General features: G+C 40.6%; 1 protein-coding gene across 1 annotated transcript; it reads right to left on the bottom strand.

Annotated features, from left to right (window-relative positions):
• Positions 1-2,627: 2,627 nt before the first annotated feature.
• Positions 2,628-19,272, bottom strand: LOC118964732 (calcium-activated chloride channel regulator 1-like). The gene is made up of 14 exons (XM_036979075.1): positions 19,087-19,272; positions 18,370-18,507; positions 18,113-18,263; positions 17,842-17,950; positions 17,497-17,662; positions 16,995-17,219; positions 15,759-15,983; positions 14,839-15,010; positions 14,369-14,475; positions 13,923-14,117; positions 13,436-13,703; positions 11,673-11,846; positions 11,279-11,512; positions 2,628-6,104 (listed from the first exon to the last, which is right to left on the bottom strand). The coding sequence occupies exons 1-14, from the start codon at positions 19,234-19,236 to the stop codon at positions 5,860-5,862; spliced, it is 2,559 nt and encodes an 852-aa protein (XP_036834970.1). The 5' UTR covers positions 19,237-19,272; the 3' UTR covers positions 2,628-5,859.
• Between the last annotated feature and the right edge of the window lie 5,155 nt (positions 19,273-24,427).

Below are 24,427 nucleotides of genomic sequence, written 5' to 3'. Positions count from 1 at the left end.
ATAAATATTGTACATCACAAGATGTAAGTCCATTGGTTGAGCATGAGGAAGGTGATAATTGTTAGAGTGAGCCCATAGGTTAAACGGCAAGCTTGAGGTATGTGCATTATTGCACCGTGCTTATAAGGTAAAATAGGTGAATACCATTCCACAACTGGCTAATAGGAAAGAGGAGAAACAAAAGGTTATGGTGATGATGATACGTGTGTATTCATTCCCACAATGCCCCTGGAATAGGAAACAGAGTGAATTATGTTATGCTTCCTGGATTAAGTTAAATGAGCATTCAGACGAGCCTTCCTGATTCAACTTTTGTAAACTACATAAAATAAACAAAATATTTTACATTCTGTATACTGTAGTAGCAGGACAGAAATACAAATTGCCTTGGGGTTGAATTCAATTAGTATAATCAAGAATCACGTTTCATTTAATCTTTCTATGGTGGTTTGTTACTGATTGTAACAGTTTAGGTCTGGTGAAGGAGAAGAGGACCAACCATACTAAAACAAAGACATAACAAAAGATAAAGTCAGAACGGACTCTGGCCGCAAAACCTGAACCTATAGGGGAGGGTCTGGGTGGGTGTCTGTGGTGGCGTCAGGACAGACGGGAGACTCTGGCAGCTCAGGACAGACGGGAGACTCCAGCAGCGCTGGACAGGAGTGAGACTCCGGCAGCGCTGGACAGGAGTGAGACTCCGGCAGTGCTGGACAGGAGGGAGACTCCGGCAGCGCTGGACAGGAGGGAGACTCCGGCAGCGCTGGACAGGAGGGAGCACCTGGAGGAAGGAGACGGAGAGACAGCCTGGTGCGTGGGATTGCCACCGAGGCCTGGTGCGTGGAGGAGGTACCGAAAAGACTGGACTGTGGATGCGCACTGGAGGTCTCGAGCACCGAGCCTGCACAACCCTACCTGGCTGGATACTCCCCGTCGCCAGGCCAGTGCGGCGAGGTGGAACAGACCGCACTGGGCTGTGCTGGCGAACCGGGGACACCGTGCGTAGGGCTGGTGCCATGTACCCCGGCCCAAGGAGACGCACTGGAGACCAGATGCGCTGAGCCGGCTTCATGGCACCTGGCTCGATGCCCACTCTAGCCCGGCCGATACGAGGCGCTGCTATGTAACGCACCGGGCTATGCCTGCACACCGGGTACACCGTGCGCCTCACGGCATAACACGGTGTCTGCCCGGTCCACCTCTCTCCACGGTAAGCACTGGGAGTTGGCGCAGGTCTCCTACCTGACTTCGCCACAATCCCCGTATGCGTCCCCCCAATAATTTTTTGGGGCTGCCTCTCGTCCCAGCCGCGCTGCCGTGCTGCCTCCTCATACCGCCGGCGCTCAGCTTTCGCTGCCTCCAGCTCTGCCATGGGGCGGCGATATTCCCGAGCCTGTGCCCAGGGTCCTTCTCCGTCCAGAATCTCCTTTCATGTCCATGAGTCCCGAGATGTCTACTGCTGCCCGATACCACGCTGCTTGGTCCTTTGGTGGTGGGTGATTCTGTAACGGTCTTCGTCTGGTGAAGGAGAAGAGGACCAAGGTGCAGCGTGGTAAGTGTTCATTTTAATGAGCAATATAAACTGAACACTGGAATGACAAAAATAAAATAAGAGCGAGAACGAAAATGAAACAGTTCTGTAAGGAATACTCACAAAACAGAAAACAATCACCCACAAAACACAGGTGGGAAAAGGCTACCTAAATATGATTCTCAATCGGAGACAACTAATGACACCTGCCTCTGATTGAGAACCATACCAGGCCAAACACAAAACACAACATAGAAAGACGAACTTAGACAATCCACCCAACTCACGCCCTGACCATGCTGAAACAAAGACATAACAAAAGAACTAAGGTCAGCATGTGACACTGATACTTAATTTTTTGTCATGATGAACCAACTTTTAGTATTTGTTTACCAAATTTCTGACGTAAGGCTTCCTGACTTTGGCACAACATGTTTTACCTTGGATTTATGATATTGAAGACATGTCTGTGGTGAGATTGAAAATTGGGCCAGTAATAACCCAGTGTCCCTCTACATGATGCAGGGGTTCATCCAGTACTTCTATTGTATTGGTGTACCACTCTTTCAAGAGGAACCATCTTTTCAACTCTAATGAGTGATCATGGAAAGTGTGACTATGTTTTCCAGACTGAGTATAACAACAAGTGATGATAATTGGGGGGTTTCTCTGTAACCTCCAATTTGATGATTGCTTTATTGGGTGTTTTTTCTGCGTTGGTATCCATGCTTGTCCCTAGGAATGTCTTTATTGTAACTAATGGTTTTATGTAGGTTACTGACGCTCCTAAACGCTAGATGACGTCATTAGTTTCAAAGACATGTTTGAGGGAAATACCTGAGATGATTCACAAGGCAAAGGAATAGAACAGTCTCAGTAAACCCTGGTCTTATAGGAAAATCACCTTAAGTCAAAGACCACAGAAAGGAGAATCTTTGCATTGTGTTGGATGATGCTAGATTAGTTGGTGTTAAAATCATGAATTGTATCATGTACATACACATACTTTTGATGGCTTCTGTTTGAAATTCTGGGAATGAAATCCTGACATCAACTGGTCAAGACAACAAAAGATTACAAAGTCACTTCCTTTATCAAATTATACGATTTTTATTTATCAATTCGACTTATCACAAAATTATGTGGAATGAGTGTTAAATGTGAAGTCATGAGAGTAGAATACATGAATTTAAACGAATGAATGTGTGAGTGTAAAATAGGCCTTTTATTAAGACCTTGAACAGACCCCTTTCAATCACAGTAAAACAATATAATGGTAGAAGAGTAGCCAGTTTCATTCGTAAAAGTTTTAAATATGCCCACATCATGACATGATCCCAATAGTAAAGCACCAGACCAGACAGACAAAAGACAGTGAAGAAAAGCTAATGCTGGTACTTGACTGCCATCCTGTGGTTTAACTAAGCAAGTACATCTAAAAAAATCAAAGCATGCAAGATGTTAATGTGTTTGTCCTGAAAGAATATAACATTTAAAAAAATGGCATGAATATGATGACAACAAGTTACAAACATTATGACTATAATGAAAAGAGAGAAGTAGAGTGGGGCGGTTCAGTTCATATCGTCTTTACCTGTAGCCTGACACTCAAAAATAAAGGCACATAAATACAAAGTATTGATCATTATGACATTTAGTATGTAAAGGAAAATAAACACAAATAAGTATGCTACTTCCCATCAAACAAGCCACTGCCCATACAGCCTCCCAGCAACTATGGTTGCTTGTCACTGTTGCTTGTAGGGAACACAGTGAACAGTTGGGACCAATTTCATCGTGAAACGTTTCCTCGATGTTTAATGCAGTCTTTGAACAACCTTTACATGTATAAATTGATGGTTCAGATTACGGGATGCCAAGGTCATATTTTTCTATATTCTGTTCCAGATCGCAAGGCATTATTGTGAAATATTGTATTATAGGCATGACATTTTGATTCCCAGTTACACCAATTTAGGATGGGGCGAAATGCTCGTGCCCGGGAAAGTTGGAAAGTAGTACAAGACGTAGGAAAGACTCCCTCTTCGTAATTCAAACAAAATCCAGGATCACTTGCTTTTCCATTTGCATTTTGAAACAGCACTATGAATTGTATCCCAATAGCCAGAATGGAGAGACGGGAAGAATTGAACTACAGAAATTCACGCTTGGCAATATATTCATTTTGACAATAGATATTCTGCCAGTTAAAGCAACTGGGATGTTAGTCCATCTACTGAGGCTGGATTTTAATTGATTTGAGCGTTCCGTTAAAGCTTCTTGCAATGGTTTTATCTTAGGAGGAAATATATCTACTCACATATTTAAAATGGGCAATGATTGGGATTCAATAACTAAAGACTGAGTTCTCCGTCGGGGTCTTGAGAGGCAGTAGGGATGATTTGGTTAGATACATTTAATAATTTGGGATGAAGTTAAATTATTCTATATTCTTCAATGCATTTAGGAATGATTGCGATACAATGTTAATCTATATACAGCTCTGGTTAAGATTATGAGACCATGGCAAAATGATCAGCTTCTCTGGTTTTACTACTTATAGGTAGGTATGTGTTTGGGTAAAACAAACATTTTGTTTCATTCTATAAACTACTGACAACGTTTCTCCCAAATTCCAAATAAAAATATTGTCATTTCGAGCATTTTTTTGCAGAAAATGACAACTGGTCAAAAAACAAAAAAGGGGCAATGTTGTCAGACCTGGAATAATGCAAAGAAAATAAGTTAAGGTTCATTTTTTAACAACACAATACTAATGTTTTAAAGAGTTCAGAAGTCAATATTTGGTGGAATAACCCTGATTTTAATCACAGCTTTCATGTGCCTTGGCATTCTCTCCACCAGCCTTTCACATTGATGTTGGGTGACTTTATTCCACTCCTGGCGCAGAAATTCTAGCAGCTCTGCTTTGTTTGATGGCTTGTGACCATCCATCTTCCTCTTTTCTTTAAATAAATGCTCTAAATGACAATATTTTTATTTGGAATTTGGGAGAAACGTTGTCAGTAGTTTATAGAATAAAAACGAAAATGTTAATTTTACCCAAACACTAACCTATAAATAGTAAAACCAGAGAAACTGATAATTTTGCCATGGTCTCTTAATTGTTTCCACAGCAGTATAGTAAAATGTCATCCGTGTATAATGAGATTAAGTGATCAGTAGCTTTTAGAGAAGTTCGTGTTATTTCCTTCGATTGATGATTTTCCTGGGCCAGGGGTTCCATAAAGAACTCAGACAGCATTGTCTGCTGCTTCAAGTGATTTTGAACAGAGCAGAGCAGATATTACCTGTTATAACTATGGCTGAGAGATTGGCATATAGTATTCTAATCATGTTAATGAAATTAGAGCCAATTCCCATATGTTCCAAGATCGACCAGAGGCATTAACAGTCAAGTCTATCAAAGCTTTTTCTGCATCAAGAGATAAAACAGCCCAAGGAGCTGTTGTTTCTTTTGAAGCATTGTTGACATGTAACAGGCGCTGGCGATTGTCCGTGGATTAACGTTTTTTAACAAACCCGCTTTAACAAACCAATTTGGGAAAGAAAGTCTCGAGACGGGATGACAACATTTTGGAAAACAATTAAATATCTATGTTTATCAAAGATGGGGGCGAGAGTCAGGACACTGAGTGGTATCCTTACTTTACAATTATAAGCCGACATTTGTGCTTCATTCACCTTCCCAAATGTTAGTTATTTCGAGCAAAAGTGAACCTAATTGATTCCAATATTTAAAATAGACCTCAGGGGGAGTAGAAGGAGAAGAAGGAGAATCTTTGATTCATTTGGGTTCTGATAGTAATTCCGCTGTTTCAGATTCAGAAGTTGCTATATCAACTAATTGGTCATTACTGCGTAGTTTGTTAGCCAGTAAATGACTGGGGCGATTACCATGATGGATGGCACATTTTGCTCTGTCTTCTCAGTAAATACAATTCTGTCTTGCCTTTGGAAAGGGTAATAGCTTTCAAATTCAGAGAGAGAATAGCTCGCGTTGCCATTGTTTTTCAGAAAGGAATGTTAGATTAATTATACAATTATCTTTAGTGTTGATAAGCCCATGGATGTATTCGTGCTGTTAATTGTTACAGAAAGCTTGTAGAGACCTGTGTCTCTGTGTAGTTGGGAGTGTTCCCGGGTCTGTTGAGTCACATCCTGCTTACAACTAGCACAGCAATAATGACTGCAGCAGTACCAAAGACTGATAGAACCACTGCTACTACATTTGATCCAGAGGACCGCTTTAGGTTTGGACTTGGATATTGTGATATCGTAGGCGTAGTTGTAGTTGGAACAAATGGTCAAATTTTTGTGGCTTTAGCAACATTAGACATGTCAGACATCAGAGAATCCTTGTCACAAGAACGTACAGCAAAGAACATGACCGTCTCGGGTTCAGCATTGATGATGTAACTGGAAAGGAAGGAGTATTCCTCTGTAGAGCCTGCCTCTAGTGGTCGGATGTCGGAGGTGTTCATTAGATGTGCTCCACTGAAATTTCCTCTCAGGGCTTCCAAGTCCATGACTCTGATCTCATAGGAATCAGCTGAAAGAAATGAAGCAGGACAAAGTGGAAAGGGAAAATGTAGGTTATAACACATATTCATGAGATTCACACATGGTTATTCAATGCAAATGTCTGATCTCATCTAGAAAGTGTTATGGTAAATAATGATTTCAGGATCAGTATGTTCATGATGATGATAATTAGTACGGATAGACATTTGAAATGATTTGACTAATATCATGACATTTTTTCAGAAATCCGAACAGTTGAAATTTAAAAACATAAATAAATGTTTTTATAAAAAAATCCTATTCACTATTGACCAATCAGAATGGCGCAAATGCACATAGTAAAAGTTAGCAGCAGCTTTTTTGAGGTAGTTTGGCTAACATCAACAGTGAAAGAGAAGTCAGATTTTTTGCCATGAAGGAACTGATTATGTTACAAAAAGTGTTTTGCATTGATCTGTGTCAGGTATTGTGGAAACTCTGTAAGGTGAGCGCCTGGAATTACTATTTAAAGTATGGAAAATAGCATACCGATATCAGGGCTGCCTTTCCTGTAATGCCAAATTAAAATGCTAAATCTCGTGAGAAGATAAGGCTTAGAAGGTTGCAACATTGCATGATGGTAAAGGGCCACACCCTGTCATGCAATGCCATGCATATTCGCCATATGGTGGCGCTATAACAATTGATTTCAAATGCAGAAATGTAAAGGTCACACCTCTTATCCCGTGTGATCTGGAGTCATAAATAAGAGCAAATATACCCCATAAGGTCCGCCATGATGGATTTTCAGCCATTTTTAATTTTTGAAAAACATAACAGATCTCCAGAACCACTTTTCTGATCTGGATGAAATAAATAGCATCTATGGAACAAGGTCTCTAAACGCTATGTTTTCCAGACTATTTTCTCAAACACCATGGCCACTAGTGACCAATAAATATTCAGGTGGGTGTGACTTAGCACATGAATGCATATAAATCAGACATGGTTATTCATATTGTCACATGTTCCAAACACTGTCAAGCCTTAACATAAAGCAAGCCCATTCAGATCGAACACACGGTGTCACAACAATAGGCACATATTTATATTTATTGATCTGTTTGACTTAGAGTGATGAAATTTGGCACACATTCTCAAGGATATGAGTCAAGCTAACCAGTTATTTATGGTTCAGAAAAACTATTAACCCCAAATATTAGATGTCGGCGCCCCCGCTGCAATCTAATTAGCATAATAAAAACATCCCCATAAAAATATGTCCGTTTAAGCTAGATATATATTTTTTGCATTAGACGTGTCTCAATCCACCACTGTGTCGATGTCGTACTTCTGCATCTGCGGTAAAAGGTGGTAGAGTTAGAGCTATGTTTGTCAGGCCATGAGACATCCCGAAAATTGGTCTTCTCACAAAATTGCCGGTAGTGTCCGAACGGTTTGGCCTACTCTCACAAACACGATGGAGATCTCTGTTTTGCTCTATGACCTCCACAAGCGTCTTGTGACACGTCTGAAGTAGGTACAGCTAACTTTTGTCTGTAGCGTCCAAACAGTTTGGGCTACACACTGAAGGCTACAAACTCTCATGAACACGTACATGTTGGTTGTTTTGCTCTAGGATGCCCACAGGCCTCACGGGACTCGTCTAAAGGTCCCCTGGTATCAGTTGAAAAAAAATGAATGGAAGTACAGTATATATGGAGACTGTTCAGTGCCAAAAATAAGGGATTAAATACATGTACACAAAAAAATATACACTACCGTTCAAAAGTTTGGGGTCGCATAGAAATATCCTTGTTTTTGAAAGAAAAGCACATTTTTGTGTCCATTTAAAATAACATCAAATTGATCAGAAATACAGTGTAGACATTGTTAATGTTGTAAATTACTATTGTAGCTGGAAACTATACTGTGGCTTGCAAAAGTATTCATCCCCCTTGGCGATTTTACGATTCTGTTGCGTTACAACATGTCATTTTTAAAATTTGGATTGCATGTATTGGACATACACAAAATAGTCCAAATTGGTGAAGTGAAATTCAAAACAAATTCAAACGGAAAAGTGGTGCGTGCATATGTATTCAACCCCTTTGCTATGAAGCCCCAAAATAAGATCTGGTGCAACAATTACCTCCAGTAGTCACATAATTAGTCAAATAAAGTCCACATGTGTGCAATCTAAGTGTCACATGATCTGTCACATGATCTCAGTATATATACACCTGTTCGGAAAGGCCCCAGAGTCTTTAACAACACTAAGCAAGGGGCACCACCAAACAAGCAGCACCATGAAGACCAAGGAGCTCTCCAAACAGGTCAGGCAGAAAGTTGTGGAGAAATACAGATCAGGGTTGGGTAATAAAAAATATTAAATCCATTATTTATAAATAGAAAGATTATGGCACCACAACAAACCTACCAAGAGAGGGCCGCCCACCAAAACTAACGGACCAGGCAAGGAGGGCATTAATTAGAGAGGCAACAAAGAGACCAAAGATAACCCTGAGATCGAAGTATCTGTCCATAGGATTACTTTAGGTCGTACACTCCACAGAGCTGGGCTTTACGGAAGAGTGGCCAGAAAAAAAGCCATTACTTAAAGAAAAAAATAAGCAAACACCAAAAGGCATTTTGGAGACACCAAACATATGGAAGAAGGTACTCTGGTCAGATGAGACTAAAATGAAGCATTATGGCCATCAAGGAAAATGCTATGTCTGGCACAAACCCAACACCTCTCATCACCCCAAGAACCCCCATCCCATGCTGTGGGGATGTTTTTCATCGACATTGACTGGGAAACTGGTCAGAATTGAAGGAATGATGGATGGGGCTAAATACAGGGAAATTCTTGAGGGAAACCTGTTTCAGTCTTCCAGAGATTTGAGACTGGGACGGAGGTTCACCTTCCAGCAGGACAATGACCCTAAGCATACTGCTAAAGCAACACTGGAGTGGTAGCAGCAGGACAACTTCCGGTGAAACTGGAGGGCGAGCAATTCAAATAAATAATCATACATATTATGGATATTAAACATTGAGGTACATACAAGTGTCTTATATCGGTTGAAAGCTTAAATTCTTGTTAATCTAACTACACTGACCGATTTACAGTAGCTATTACAGCAAAAGCATGCCATGTGATTGTTTGAGGATGGCGCCCCACATCAAAATATTTTTCCACCGGCATAGGTTTCATAAAATCACAAATAGCGATTTAAATATTCACTTACTTTTTGAAATTCTTCCTCTGATTTGTCATCCAAAGGGTCCCAGCTATAACATGTAGTGTTGTTTTGTTAGATAAAATCCTTCTTTATATCCCAAAAAGCCTGTTTAGTTGGCGTCATCAATTTGAGTAATCCATCGATTTTGAGTAAATCTACCTCTGAACTTTGTTTCAACAAGTCAAAATATGTTTCTATTTACTCCTCAGATACCCTAAAATGTAATCAAACTATAATATTTCTTATGGAAAAAAGTATGTTCAATAGGAAACTGATTTTTGGCAGGTGCATCTTGCCTTCATGGCGCACCCAAACAAGAATTTCCAAGACTGTGTCCCTGTAGTAAAACTGATATTTCTTATTCATTTTGGAAGTTACAAGTCTGAAACCTTGAACATAGACTGCTGACACCCTGTGGAAGCCATAGAAATTGCAACCCGGGAGCTAGAAATCAGTATGCTGCTATACTTGCCATTATAAGAGCATGGTCTCTCAAAAAAAAAACATTTCAGGTTGCTTTTTTCTTTGGATTTTCTCCTACTGTATCTATTGTGTTATATTTATTCTGTGTTATATTTATTATATTTATTATTCTCCTACATTATTATAATTGTTTTACTAACTTCAATGGGTTTTCTTTCCAATGGTACCAATTATATGCATACTGAGGTACAAAGGGGATTGGGTCTCTATCGGACCTTGAAAAGCTATGCTAACGTAAATACAGAATCCTATGCATTCTAATAACTGCCCATTCGGAAAAGGAAATTGCAAGATATATATTTACACTGAGCTGCGCTTCGATAAATGGGTCGAAGATGGAAGACTGGTTTGCCCAGCAGAGATCGCCCTTGTCCTTTTTAGAATCTGTCTGGTCGTAGTATTGTATGGCAGATATCTTGTATATCTTGTATATATATATATATCCGTCTCTCACAGTTGAAGTGTACCTATGATAAAAATTACAGACCTCTACATGCTTTGTAAGTAGGAAAACCTGCAAAATTGGCAGTATATCAAATACTCGTTCTCCCCACTGTATATATGGATATATATATAGGACAAAAAACACATCACGACAAGAGAGACAACACTACATAAAGAGAGACCTAAGACAACAACATATCAAGGCAGCAACAGAGCAACAACATGGCAGCAACACAACATGGTAGCAGCACAAAACATGGTACAAACATTATTGAGCACAGGCGACAGTGCAAAGGGCAAGAAGGCAGAGACAACAATACATCACACAAAGCATCCATAACTGTCAGTAAGAGCGTCCATGATTGAGACTTTGAATGAAGAGATTGAGATAACACTGTCCAGTTTGAGTGTTTGTTGCAGCTCGTTCCAGTCGCTAGCTGCAGTGAACTGAAAAGTCCAGCAACACAGGGATGTGTATGCTTTGGGGACCTTTAACAGAATATGACTGGCAGAACAGGTGTTGTATGTGGAGGATGAGGCCTGCAGTAGATATCTCAGATAGGGGGGAGTGAGGCATAAGAGGGTTTAATAAATAAGCATCAACCAGTGGGTCTTGCGATGGGTATAAAGAGATGACTAGTTTACAGAGGAGTATAGAGTGTAGTGATGTGTCCTATAAGGAGCATTGGTGGCAAATCTGATGGCCGAATGGTAAAGACTGTTGGAGGACAAAGTGCTATGAGTAATGAGTACAGAAGTAGCTAATCCTAGGGCAATGTGTCCAATTTGTCCTGATGTGGGCGTTATGGGGCCAGAGCTTTATCCCCGGCATGTGTTATGGTATATCCTTGTAGGTAAAAATGTCACAAGGATAATTAAATTTAATTTAGACAAACTTTTTCATTGTTAAGACAGGCTTACATATATATATATATTTTAAAGAACTCTCACTCAAGTAATCGAATACTAACGTCCGTCCGGATATTCGATTAAACCTGCCCAGCCCTAGACGTTATGCAAATAGACTTAAAAAGATTAGGTACTGTACCCGTGCCTTGATCCATGTCTTCCCCAGGTGCAGTCCATGTGAGCATCACTTTGTCCTCCTCTATCTCTGCATTCAGGTCTGTGATTTTGTTAGGGGGGAAATTTGGAGGGGGGACACGAGGTGGGAGACTGACTGAGAAGCTCTCTCCTATGGCTGTCCTGGTGAAGCTGCCCACATCAGCCTGCAGGTCATCCTCACTGACTGGGGGCTTTGGGGGGTTCATCACTACTTTCCCTGGAGGAGAGGGAATCAGGCAATAAGTTACACGCATTCATGTTACGTCGGCACTCACAGACTTGAAATATGAAAACATTAGAAATCACGTTGCAACAGACTCAAAATGTGAAAACATTCAACTTGTCACCGATAAACAACAGCAGACTGAGAGATTTACCTTGGATGACATAACCAGGTACATATGGGGCAACACTGTGTCTCTTCAATCTAACTTGTCCATTATTTTTGCCTTTGTTTTTTCTCTGCACTTTCACTTTCAAGTTGTATCTTCCATTTTTAGAAGTGGTAAAATATCTGGAATAGATCCCATCATTTCTAAAAGCATCAGCACCTGGAAGGAATAAAGATGTGTATAATCAGACTATCTAAAAAATTATCTCAGACAGTGATGGAATGGATAACAATCCAAAAAGTCATGTTATGCATGTATTTTACCATTCTGCTACTTCTCCATTATGTCTCAAACTGACCTGCGCCATTATTGCTCTGACTGACCTGCGCCATTATTTCTCTGACTGACCTGCGCCATTATTTCTCTGACTGACCTGCGCCATTATTTCTCTGACTGACCTGCGCCATTATTGCTCTGACTGACCTGCTCCATTATTGCTCTGACTGACCTGCGCCATTATTGCTCTGACTGACCTGCTCCATTATGTCTCAAACTGACCTGCGCCATTATTGCTCTGACTGACCTGCGCCATTATTTCTCTGACTGACCTGCGCCATTATTTCTCTGACTGACCTGCGCCATTATTTCTCTGACTGACCTGCGCCATTATTTCTCTGACTGACCTGCGCCATTATTGCTCTGACTGACCTGCTCCATTATTGCTCTGACTGACCTGCGCCATTATTGCTCTGACTGACCTGCGCCATTATTGCTGTGACTGACCTGCTCCATTATTGCTCTAACTGACCTGCTCCATTATTGCTCTGACTGACCTGCGCCATTATTGCTGTGACTGACCTGCTCCATTATTGCTCAAACTGACCTGCTCCATTATGGCTCTAACTGACCTGCTCCATTATTGCTCTGACTGACCTGTGCCATTATTGCTCTAACTGACCTGCTCCATTATTGCTGTGACTGACCTGCTCCATTATTACTCTAACTGACCTGCGCCATTATTGCTCTGACTGACCTGCGCCATTATTGCTGTGACTGATCTGCTCCATTATTTCTCTGACTGACCTGCTCCATTATTGCTGTGACTGACCTGCTCCATTATTGCTCTAACTGACCTGCGCCATTATTGCTCTGACTGACCTGCGCCATTATTGCTGTGACTGACCTGCTCCATTATTGCTCTAACTGATCTGCTCCATTATGGCTCTAACTGAGCTGCTCCATTATTGCTCTGACTGACCTGCGCCATTATTGCTCTAACTGACCTGCACCATAATTGCTCTAAATGACCTGCTCCATTATTGCTCTAACTGACCTGCGCCATTATTGCTCTAACTGACCTGCGCCATTATTGCTCTAACTGACCTGTGCCATTATGGCTCTAGCTGACCTGCTCCATCATGGATCTACCTGACTTGCTCCATCATGGCTCTAACTGACCTGCGCCATTATTGCTCTAACTGACCTGCTCCATTATTGCTCTGACTGACCTGTGCCATTATTACACTAGCTGACCTGTGCCATTATTGCTCTAGCTGACCTGCTCCATTATTGCTCTAACTGACCTGCTCCATTATTACTCTAGCTGACCTGCGCCATTATGGCTCTAGCTGACCTGCTCCATCATGGCTCTAACTGACCTGCTCCATTATTACTCTAACTGACCTGCGCCATTATGGCTCTAGCTGACCTGCTCCATTATGGCTATAGCTGACCTGCTCCATCATGGATCTACCTGAATTGCTCCATCATGGCTCTAACTGACCTGCGCCAATATGGTTCTAACTGACCTGCTCCATTATCCAGCAGTTCCAGCTGATATTGGTCCCCAGAATCAGACTTCAGTGTGGCCATCACATCTGCCAGAATCACTGGAACACCTTTCTGGTTGACCTCTGCATACACCAACATGGGTTTGCTGCCATCAATGGACTGTTGGCTCATGTGAGCCTTGACCGTGACTGGAGGTATGGCGTCACTGACAGCACAACTTGTTATTGTTATTGTTATATACTGATCTGACAGTGTATTTTTTATGGCATATGTCCAATCTCCAGTCTAGAAAAAAACAATAAGGAAATTGTTAAGATGAGTCAGAAAGGGTTGAGTAGTTCATTAGTTCTTAATCACATTCACAAGAGTAATGCATAGGGTTAAAACAACACTCATATTTTTACAAGGCTCTGCATATGGCGCTTTATCATTATTGATAGTATGATACAATTAAAGTAACAAAAACACTTTACATATTCACCAACAGGACATGGAAAACAATACCTCAGCTGTTCCTTGAATAACTAAGGAGTGCATTTTGGAAATAGAAGAATGTTGAAAATCAATAAAATCGTAGATTTGTCCAGATGGGCTTTTTATTTCAATATCCTCCGGGGACTGACTTTCATGGAGCACCAAAAAGGTGGTTTTATTCCCGATTGTGTGATCAACAGACACAGTCCCGTTGAGAATTCCATTTCCTTTTCATTCCAGAACTATCAAGCTGTTAAGGAAAAGGTACAGAGGGAAAATAAAAACATCTCATTAAAAAAACATTTGTTAGAATGTTTGGTATTACTTCAAATCTATAAGCTAATAATAACGTTTTTAATTATTTGTAAGCATTTATAATCTATACGTTTTTATAAGCATTACAATTGTTTAGAATTTGTAACAAATACAATAATTTATAAAGCATTCATAAGCATTTATAATGACTTCTATCTCACCAAGATTGTCTGATGTGTCAAATCGCCATTGGTTGTGGTAAGTGAAGCAAAGACGTTCACAAGTTCAGTTTGATCCAGATTATCAGATGCATAGAAATATTTCCCACCTGAAACATAAATAAGAACAAGCAGAATGAAGATAATTGACAAAGATTTAAAAAGAGTATGCAAGAAAATGGTGACTGTCTCATCTGCCTTAAAGGGGAAATTTACTGCTGATACAGTCCCAAAATATGCTTTTTGCTTCATCGTGATGATGTTGCCTGTGACACTTTGCTTCTTGAAAGTCCAATATCTTGAAAACTTGACCGCTGACATGCAAAATATTTTGGTACTGTACAGTATTAACAGTGGACTAATGAAAAATCCCAAATATCGTTTTTGAGTGGGTCGTCCCTTTAAAAGCTAAGACAATGTAACGTCCGCGAGTTAAATATTCTTAATATGATGGTCCTTTGATTAAACCTTACCTGATATTTCTGACAACATTTTCAACTCTTTGTTTGCACTTGGTCCAAGAGCAATTGTATTTACAATGGCACCACTTTCTTTAACCTCCGACGCACAATTTAATTCTGATTCCCCATCAGTTAAAAGGATGATTTCATCTCCCATTGTATTGCCATTGTCTTTGCGTAACTCCTGAAAATCAACATAGATTTTTTTTTGAAAACATAAAAAGATGTAAACAAACATAACAACCTGACCCATGTAGGCTACACTTGCATTACATCTTCAAGGGGCAGTGCAGTTAAAAAGGTGATTTCCTGTATTTTTTTAACGTTATTTCCAAACTATGAGGTCAGAATAAAATTATAATAATGCCCCTTTTGTTGTAAATGCTGTTTGAAAAAAGAATTGCTGGAATTTCAGCCAGTTCAGGCGAGATGGAACTTTTGCCCCACGTCAGCCACTTTGTTTACATACTCATCTCATATGTATATTTTGTACTCGATACCATCTACTGTATCTTGCCAATGCTGCTCTGTACCATCACTCATTCATATATCCTTATGTACATATTCTTTATCCCCTTACACTGTGTACAAGACAGTAGTTTTGGAATTGTTAGTTAGATTACTTGTTGGTTATTACTGCATTGTCGGAACTAGAAGCACAAGCATTTCGCTACACTCGCATTAACATCTGCTAACCATGTATATGTGACAAATAAAATTGGATTTGATTTGATTTGACATTGTGATCTGATTATAATAGACCAATGAATGTTTTGTTTTATAACAGTCACTTGATCAGAGGCCAAAGAAAAGTAAATAATTACAGATGTATTTTGGAGATATTTTCATTAAATTAAAACACAGTGATGATTTAAAAATACAATTACAAAGACTGCATGGTGGTTTAAAAAAATATGTGGTAGTATATTTACCTCAAAACCATTTTTAAGTCCTTTACAAATGTCAGTGCCTCCATTAGCTTCACTTGGCAAATATCTCACAAGTTGCGTTCTTGATTCTTCACCATGGATTACAGTTAAAGGTTTAAAAGTTTTGGCATCTTTTGTGAATGTTACAATCCCAACATATGAATGATCTTCTACTATAGTTGTCAGGAACAGAGATGCTGCTTGTTGCTGTTGCAATATTCTTGAGCCCTATAAAAGTAAACATTAGAGCAGTCTGATGTTAGACAAACTTTAATGTATTGATAACACTGACATATGCTGAAGGGCTGGGTACATACCCTTAATAACAGTAACTACTAGAAAGAATATTTGTAATATTGAAATGAAAACTAGACACGGTAACAATTTATAATAACTCCACAAAATAAATAATAATGGATAATTACATACAATATATTATTCATCATCATAGCACGCATGTTTCCGAGTAAGTTCTGCATCAAACAAATGGTCTCAAGTTGTTTTATTAAACCAAAGTCCAGCCATAGTGATGTCACTGACTACGTCATTACCTTCTACTCCGGAGACCAAGGCCATGCATCCATAGCTATAGAAACATAGAGTTTCAGTGTTATCTAAAAGCTAGGTAATAAATGTCCACTTCTCAAAGTTGATTTATTGTGGAATGTCTGACTACTCTCTTATCTCCCACACTCCCCTGCAGAGTTCTGTTTGTCACACATTTCTAAGAGGGGTCTTCTTTATAAGAGAGAGAGAGAGAGAAAACAACTGTGGAACAATTCTAAAACTATGTAATGAATATATATATATTGTTCATCTGTAGTCTAAAACCCTTTAAATGTAACGAGGGAGTGGTCTTATAACCCCTCCCCTTCTATTAATAAAACATAAGCATAATCAATTCTTCTAATTCATCAAACATTTTGGTACAGCCCTTATCATGACCCCTAGGTGAACCCGACAAATGTCTACCAATGACATGTCCATTTTTTTGTGATAAATTACGCTGGTCACTCAAATCATTTAAAATATTTATAAAGTATAAATAGCCCACATTTTAGATGAGGCCACGTAAAAAGACTAACCAAACGATTAGTAAATGGTTTATAAGGACCTATATTAAATACCTTAAGAACTGAGTAATGATTCATAAATGATGAATTAACAATTTACTAATCCATTATAAATGCTTTAAGTTGTGCTACCCTAGACAATTATACTGATATAGCAGTAACTTACACGCATGCTTCCTGAAACATCAAGGACCAGACAGACAACTCTCTGTCCCCTCTGCATCACAGTGAACCTAGGTGCTGGATGTGGTCCTTTCAGAGGCTGGACATTGGCTTTGGCATCCACTGAGCTTGTGAAAATAACGTCCATCACATCTCTGTTGTCACACATCCTGTTCTGTGCATTAGGGGCCTCACTGTTGTGTGTTTTTTTGGAGCAGAATCTTGTAACCTTGAGTGTGCACATAAACAAAGTTAGTCAAAACTGAGAATGATGCAGCTGAGAAAGACAGTATACACTCTTAGAAAACGGGTTCCAAAAAGGTTCTACGGCTGTTCCCATAGGAGAACCCTATTTTGGGTTCCATGTAGAATCCATGTAGAATCCTCTGGGGAATTCCTTCCCCAGAGGATTCTACATGGATTCCATGTAGGGCAGTCGAAATAACGCTTTTATGTTCTTATATTGCACCTTTGTTTCTAAGACTGTCTTTATCATCATAACTTACCTTATGTAAACTTGGATAGGACATTAAAGATGCAGTATTCTCCCATTGTTCGCTGTCTGCTAAGAACACACAGTCCTGTGGATATATCTTGTTGTTCGGGTCAATGTGTGTGCAATTTGTGTGGTTAATTCTGTTGACAATTTTACCATCAAGCTCTAGGGAACATCTGTGAAATTAGAAAATAGTAAGAGAATGTTGAGAATACACAAAGAATGTGAAACTGGTTCTTACAAAAGTAAAAATAAAACTGTACAGTTTCTTCAAATGTCGTACATGATCTGATATTAGTTATACTGTTACTGTGTAGGACTGGACAGGGGGAAAGAGTTTAAGAGACAAGGTTACCTAGTTGCCTGAATATCACTGTGTGCACCCTTGTAGAATGGCTGACCGTCATCAAATTCATCATAAACTCCCCATCTCAGGTGAGCCCATTCATGCACAAGGACTTTACCTAAGAGACAAGTCATTCATTTTCTTAACCATTCCATAAGCTTGTGAGCCTACTGTAAACTCAGTCTTGTTTATTTATTCATGATTTATTTATGATTTTAAAGAATAATAATTGTTATGTGTTTAAATTACTTAGACTTCTGTTTACGGTGGTACCTCTTACCTCTGGGTCCATACAGTTTAATGAGTTCATCATCTAAGATGAATTTAGTGGTCAAATGAATGTACCGGCTCTCAGATCCACATTGACCATACTGCAGGGTGTAAGGTTGATCTCCATATGCACGATTTTCCTCATTAATGATTATTTTGGCCTAAAATAGAGAACAAAGCCTTTTAGCATTTAAATGCTATGCTGTCTGAATAATATTGCCAGTAAGCTTCATCTGTTGCAGTTGGTTATAACAATAACATTCATACTTTTTCATAGGTTTCAGTCTTTGTTCTTCCATAGCCTCCTTGAGACCAGTTTGGTGGCACTAGTATTGTTATCTCTTCAAAGTAGAATTTGTCTTCAGTGGCTGTAAAGAGTACGGATGACGCATTGCACATCATTTCCTGAAAGACAAATGATATACGTATATTGAACAATATTTGACAACAAATGTGTTTCTTCTTGGTTTATCTATAGCCAAATCACTTATCCAAACATACTGAAGCACTTGCGAGTAAAAGGTGAATGCTGTATACCAGGAATCATCAACTAGATTCAGCCGTGGGACAATTGTTTCTTGAGCGGATGATTGGGGGGGCCGCAACATAATTACAAAACAATTGTAGACAGCAAATTGACCGCAAGAAGCCTAAACAGATATAATGTTTGATTAAAACATAATCATTTCAAAACTTGCTGACATTTGTATACAGTCATGTTTCTCTCTATTATGTGTGGGAATACTTGGGAACAGATTTCTTCAATTAAAATCACTTGGAGCTGATTTCATTTTCAGATTTTTTTTCTCATTCTTATGTGAAACAATGATTTATTTATTTTATAATTACTTGATTGTATTTTTTGATCAGAAAACTTTGTGAGGCCAAATAAAACCACCAGTTGGGGATCCCTGCTGTATATGTATACCTAAAATAAGTAACATGGAAGCAAATTGTCTCTAACTGTTGGGTTAAAATCTTTACCTTGATTCTCTCGATGAGCAGTGGGTTCTCAGGTACCACTGGGTTAATAGCAATCAGAACGTCTGTGTATCCATTTCCTTCCAGCTTTATCCCAAAGGTAGATCCTGACAAGAAGACCAGCAGCAACACAGCCACTGCTTCAGAAGCCATGGTGATAGATCTGCTGATATAACCGGGAAGCGTTCATAAGTGAAAGGATTTGACCCTACTGAGACACAAAAGGGCGGAACTTGGAAGGGTCAATGAAGGTGTATTTTACCAGCAAATCGCTTGGTTCCTTGATCTCATCTATATACAGTTGAAGTCAGAAGTTTACATATACTTTAGCCAACTACATTTAAACTCATTTTTTTTCACAATTCCTGACATTTAATCCTAGTAAAATGTCCCTGTCTTAGGTCAGTTAGGATCACCACTTTATTTTAAGAATGTGAAATGTCAGAATAATAGTAGATAGAAGGATTTATTTCAGCTTTTGTTTATTTCATAACATTCCCAGTGTGTCAGATGTTTACATACACTCAATTAGTATTTGGTAGCATTGCCTTTAAATTGTTTAACTTGGCTCAAACATATTGGGTAGCCTTCAACAAGTTTCCCACAATAAGTTGGGTGAATTTTGGCCAATCCCTCCTGACAGAGCTGGTATAACTGAGTCAGGTTTGTAGGCCTTCTTGCTCGTATGTGCTTTTTCAGTTCTGCCCACACATTTTCTATGGGATTGAGGTCAGGGCTTTGTGATGACCACTCCAATACCTTGACATTGTTGTACTTAAGCCATTTTGCTACAACTTTGGAAGTATGCCTGGGGTTACTGTCCATTTGGAAGACCCATTTGCGACCAAGCTTTAACTTCCTGATGTCTTGAGATGTTGCTTCAATATATCCACATACATTTCCTTCCTCATGATGCCATCTCTTATGTGAAGTGCACCAGCCCCTCCTGCAGCAAAGCACCCCCACAACATGATGCTGCCACCCCCGGGCTTCACGGTTGGGATGGTGTTCTTTTGCTTGCAAGCCTCCCCCTTTTTCCTCCAAACATAACAATGCTCTTTATGGCCAAACAGTTCTATTTTTGTTTCATCAGACCAGAGGACATTTCTCCAAAAAGTACGATCTTTGTCCCCATGTGCAGTTGCAAACCGTAGTCTGCCTTTTCTATGGCAGTTTTGGAGCAGTGGCTTCTTCCTTGCTGAGCGGCTTTTCAGGTTATGTCGATATAGGACTCGTTTTACTGTGGATATAGATACTTTTGTACCTGTTTCCTCTAGCATCTTCACAAGGTCCTTTGCTGTTGTTCTGGGATTGATTTGCACGTTTTGCACCAAAGTACGTTCATCTCTAGGAGTCAGAACGCCTCTCCTTCCTGAGCGGTATGACGTCTGCGTGGTCCCATGGTGTTTATACTTGTGTACTATTGTTGTACAGATGAACGTGGTACCTTCAGGCATTTTGAAATTGGTTGGTTCCTTGATCTCATCTGTATAGGTTATGCATCAAAGTAGCCTATTTTGCATTGATAACAAATACAATCTCAGTGACTATTAAAGCAATAAACCAAACAACATTGTAGCTTTCTTAGAATCCCCCCTAAAATGTGTCTTGTTTAGAAGTAAATACTAGTGATTCCAGGCTATTTTGGTAAAAACGGCTGCGAATCATGATGACATTCTATTTTTTGCTAATATGGACACTTCATGAGGGTCGAGCTCTTCCCGAGTCCGGCTGAATCATGTTACTATGAGCTCCGGCTAATGGTACATGGGCCAGTCCACTTCAGCTTACCCAGCCCGAATAACTTTTGCAGGAGCAGGTCCATTTGAGGTTTTTATTAGTTAGGTGATGAAATACAGATTCAAAAAATAAGAAAAAAGGAATGTGATAGACTGTATTTCACCTCCAAGTCATCGAATTTGCTAGGTCATTAAAAGCAAACATTTGTGACAGTCTGCAGTCCTATAGCTTCAGAGATGGCCCCTAATTTAGAGAATCTCTGAAGATATAAATGCTTTTGCTTTACTACAGGCTATGGCAGTGTTTTCCCTAGTTGCAGTCTACCCAACTGAAAAGTGCACATTCACTTCCATAACATTTGTTCTAGGCTACCAGCATGTCAGCTGAACTGCACATAAATACACATTCTTAGAACATAAAGTTTCAAAAGGGTTCTTCAGCTGTCTCCAAAGGAGAACCCTTTTTGGTTCCAGGTAGAACTCTTTTCGGTTCCATGTAGAACCCTATGGGGAAAGGTGGACCCCAATAGGTGGACCCCAAACGTGGACCCCAATAGGTTCCAGATAGCACCTTTTGTTCTAAGAGTGCAAGATACTCTTACAAAATGACACTGCCTTCAAAATGCAGTAAAACTGCAGTACAGTGAAATAATGGTTGTTTAACAAATTATTTTTGGTAGCTTGCTGTGTGTGCTGGCTTGTATTGGTAATATTTTGTCAGTATTAGCTAATTACACTGTTTTATTGTCCTGCACATTTCTTCTGTTCCACTGAATCCTGTTTTGATGTTGTACTATGACTACACGAAATGTGTCTTCAGAATTGAACAAATAACATGTAGGCCTATGTGTTATATTTCAATACCCTACTATAATCCCCCAGGATCTACTAAACCTTATTTTTATAGCGTTTATTTCCATCAATAATTAGTTGAATTACTGCACCTGAATTTGACCCTGAAAATAGGACTATTAAATGTTTAGTTAAAGCTTTTAAGCAATTAACATAATGTGTGCAGTAATTGTATTTGGATTTCAGTCGCTGAAGGTAGGTATATCTGTTCATGCCAAAACTTATATTGTAATATGTGCGTCTCACACAGCAACAGATCTCTGCATGCAGGCATCCTGCTCTAGGGCATTGGTCAGCATTGCATTTTTCAGTTGGAACAGAGCGCCCGGTGTCGAGGCACGATGTTGAAAGAGGCTTCCACTTCCAATACTTCCTGCTGTTCTGTTCCCAGAATGCATTAACCTCAGCATTGACATAGGTTTCCAAGCACATGACAGGGTTTTCAAAGAAAGCCTCTGTTAAGAACAGGTTTTTCTTTTCTCTTTCTCTCTTGCTTTTGTTGCCAGTCCGCTATGTGTGTTGTGTTCATATCTTGAACACAGAGAATTGGAAGTGAAATAAGGCCACTGTGATCAAATTATAGGGTATTGCATTTAATCCAAAACTGAAAATTGACATCTACTATGCGGGGAGGGAGTCAAGTCATTGAGACTGACTAAAAGCACTGGATCTTGCAAATGTACATACTTTGCTTTGTGTGGTACACATTTTTAATTGTGATGCAATGTTTTACAGGAGGAAGCTATTAATTTTGTGTGTATATTATTGAGATGTACATCTAATGATTGACATGTGCATTGGTTGTCACGTTCTGACCTTTATTTCCTTTGTTTGTCGTTATTTAGTATGGTCAGGGCGTGAGTTGGGGTGGGCAGTCTATGTTTGTTTTTTCTATGATTTTGGGATTTCTATGTTTCGGCGTAGTATGGTTCTCAATCAGAGGCAGGTGTCATTAGTTGTCTCTGATTGAGAATCATACTTAGGTAGCCTGGGCTTCACTGTTTGTTTGTGGGTGATTGTCTATGTTAGTTGCTTGTGTCAGCACAGGTCTCATTATAGCGTCACGGTCATTATTTGTTTATTGTTTTTGTGTAGTTTGTATTCAGTGCTTTCTTTAATAAAAAAAATCATCATGAACATATACCACGCTGCATTTTGGTCCGCTCCTTACGACGATCGTGACAAAATCACCCACCACAACAGGACCAAGCGGTGTGGTGACAGGCAGCAGGAGCAAATCAAGGAGGAATGGACATGGGAGGAGAAGTTGGACGGTAAAGGACCCTGGGCACAGCCAGGAGAATATCGACCCCCCCCAAGGAAGAGCTGGAGGCAGCGACGGCGGAGAGGCGCTGGTATGAGGAGGCAGCACGGCGGCGTGGATGGAAGCCCGAGAGTCAGCCCCAAAAATGTATTGGGGGGGGCACACAGGAAGTGTGGCGAAGCCAGGTAGGAGACCTTCCTGTATTTACCGGAGGGCGAGAGAGACCGGGCAGGCACCTTGTTATGCTGTGGAGCGCACAGTGTCCCCACTGCGGGTGCATAGCCCGGTGCGGTACATACCAGCTCCTCGCATCGGCCGGGCTAGAGTGGGCATCGAGCCAGGTGCCAGGAAGCCGGCTCTACTTATCTGGTCTCCAGTGCATCTCCTTGGGCCGGCGTACATGGCACCAGACTTACGCATGGTGTCCCCGGTTCACCAGCACAGCCCAGTGCGGGCTATGGGAGCATTCAGCCAGGTAAGGTTGGGCAGGCTCGGTGCTCAAGAGCTCCAGTGCACCTGCACGGTCCGGTCTATCCAGTACCAACTCCACTCACCAGCCCTCCGGTGGCAGCCCCCCGCACCAGGCTGTCTCTCCGCCTCATCCCTACAGAGCCGCTCAGTCCAGAGGCGCCAGAGCCCCTCAGTCCAGAGGCGCCAGAGCCCCTCAGTCCAGAGGCGCCAGAGCCCCTCAGTCCAGAGGCGCCAGAGCCCCTCAGTCCAGAGGCGCCGGAGCCCCCCGCCTGTCCGGCGCTGCCGGAGTCATCCTTCACCCCGGCGCTGCCAAGTCCGAGGTCGGCGGCGAGGGTCGCCGTGTTTAGGATGCCACGGAGGCGGACAATTAGGCGGAGAAAGACTGTGTTGAAGTGGGGTCCACGTCCCGTGCCAGAGCCACCACCGCGGACAGACGCCCACCCAGACCCTCCCCTATAGGTTCAGGTTTTGCAGCCGGAGTCCGCACCTTTGGGGGGGGGTGTACTGTCACGTTCTGACCTTTATTTCCTTTGTTTTGTCGTTATTTAGTATGGTCAGGGCGTGAGTTGGGATGGGCAGTCTATGTTTGTTTTCTATGATTTGGGGATTTCTATGTTTCGGCCTAGTATGGTTCTCAATCAGAGGTAGGTGTCATTAGTTGTCTCTGATTGAGAATCATACTTAGGTAGCCTGGGTTTCACTGCTTGTTTGTGGGAGATTGTCTATGTTGATTGCTTGTGTCAGCACAGGTCTCATTTAGCTTCACGGTCGTTATTTGTTTATTGTGTTTGTATTCAGTGTTCAGTGCTTTCTTTAATTAAAAAAATCATCATGAACACATACCACGCTGCATTTTGCTCCGCTCCTTACGATGATCGTGACATTGATGTTGAGAATTATATGCAAATGTGAAGCTTACGGAAGTGATTAATGAAATATATTTTCAATGTTACACTAACGTCTTATCTCTAACACAACTTTTAGCTGAAATAAAAGTCGCAGAATGTTTTGCATGAAA

Source organism: Oncorhynchus mykiss, chromosome 5 (assembly GCF_013265735.2).
Source record: "Oncorhynchus mykiss isolate Arlee chromosome 5, USDA_OmykA_1.1, whole genome shotgun sequence".
NCBI lineage: Eukaryota > Metazoa > Chordata > Actinopteri > Salmoniformes > Salmonidae > Oncorhynchus > Oncorhynchus mykiss.
The sequence above is the reverse complement of the archived record's forward strand: the minus strand, read 5'-3'. Positions and strand labels throughout refer to the sequence as shown.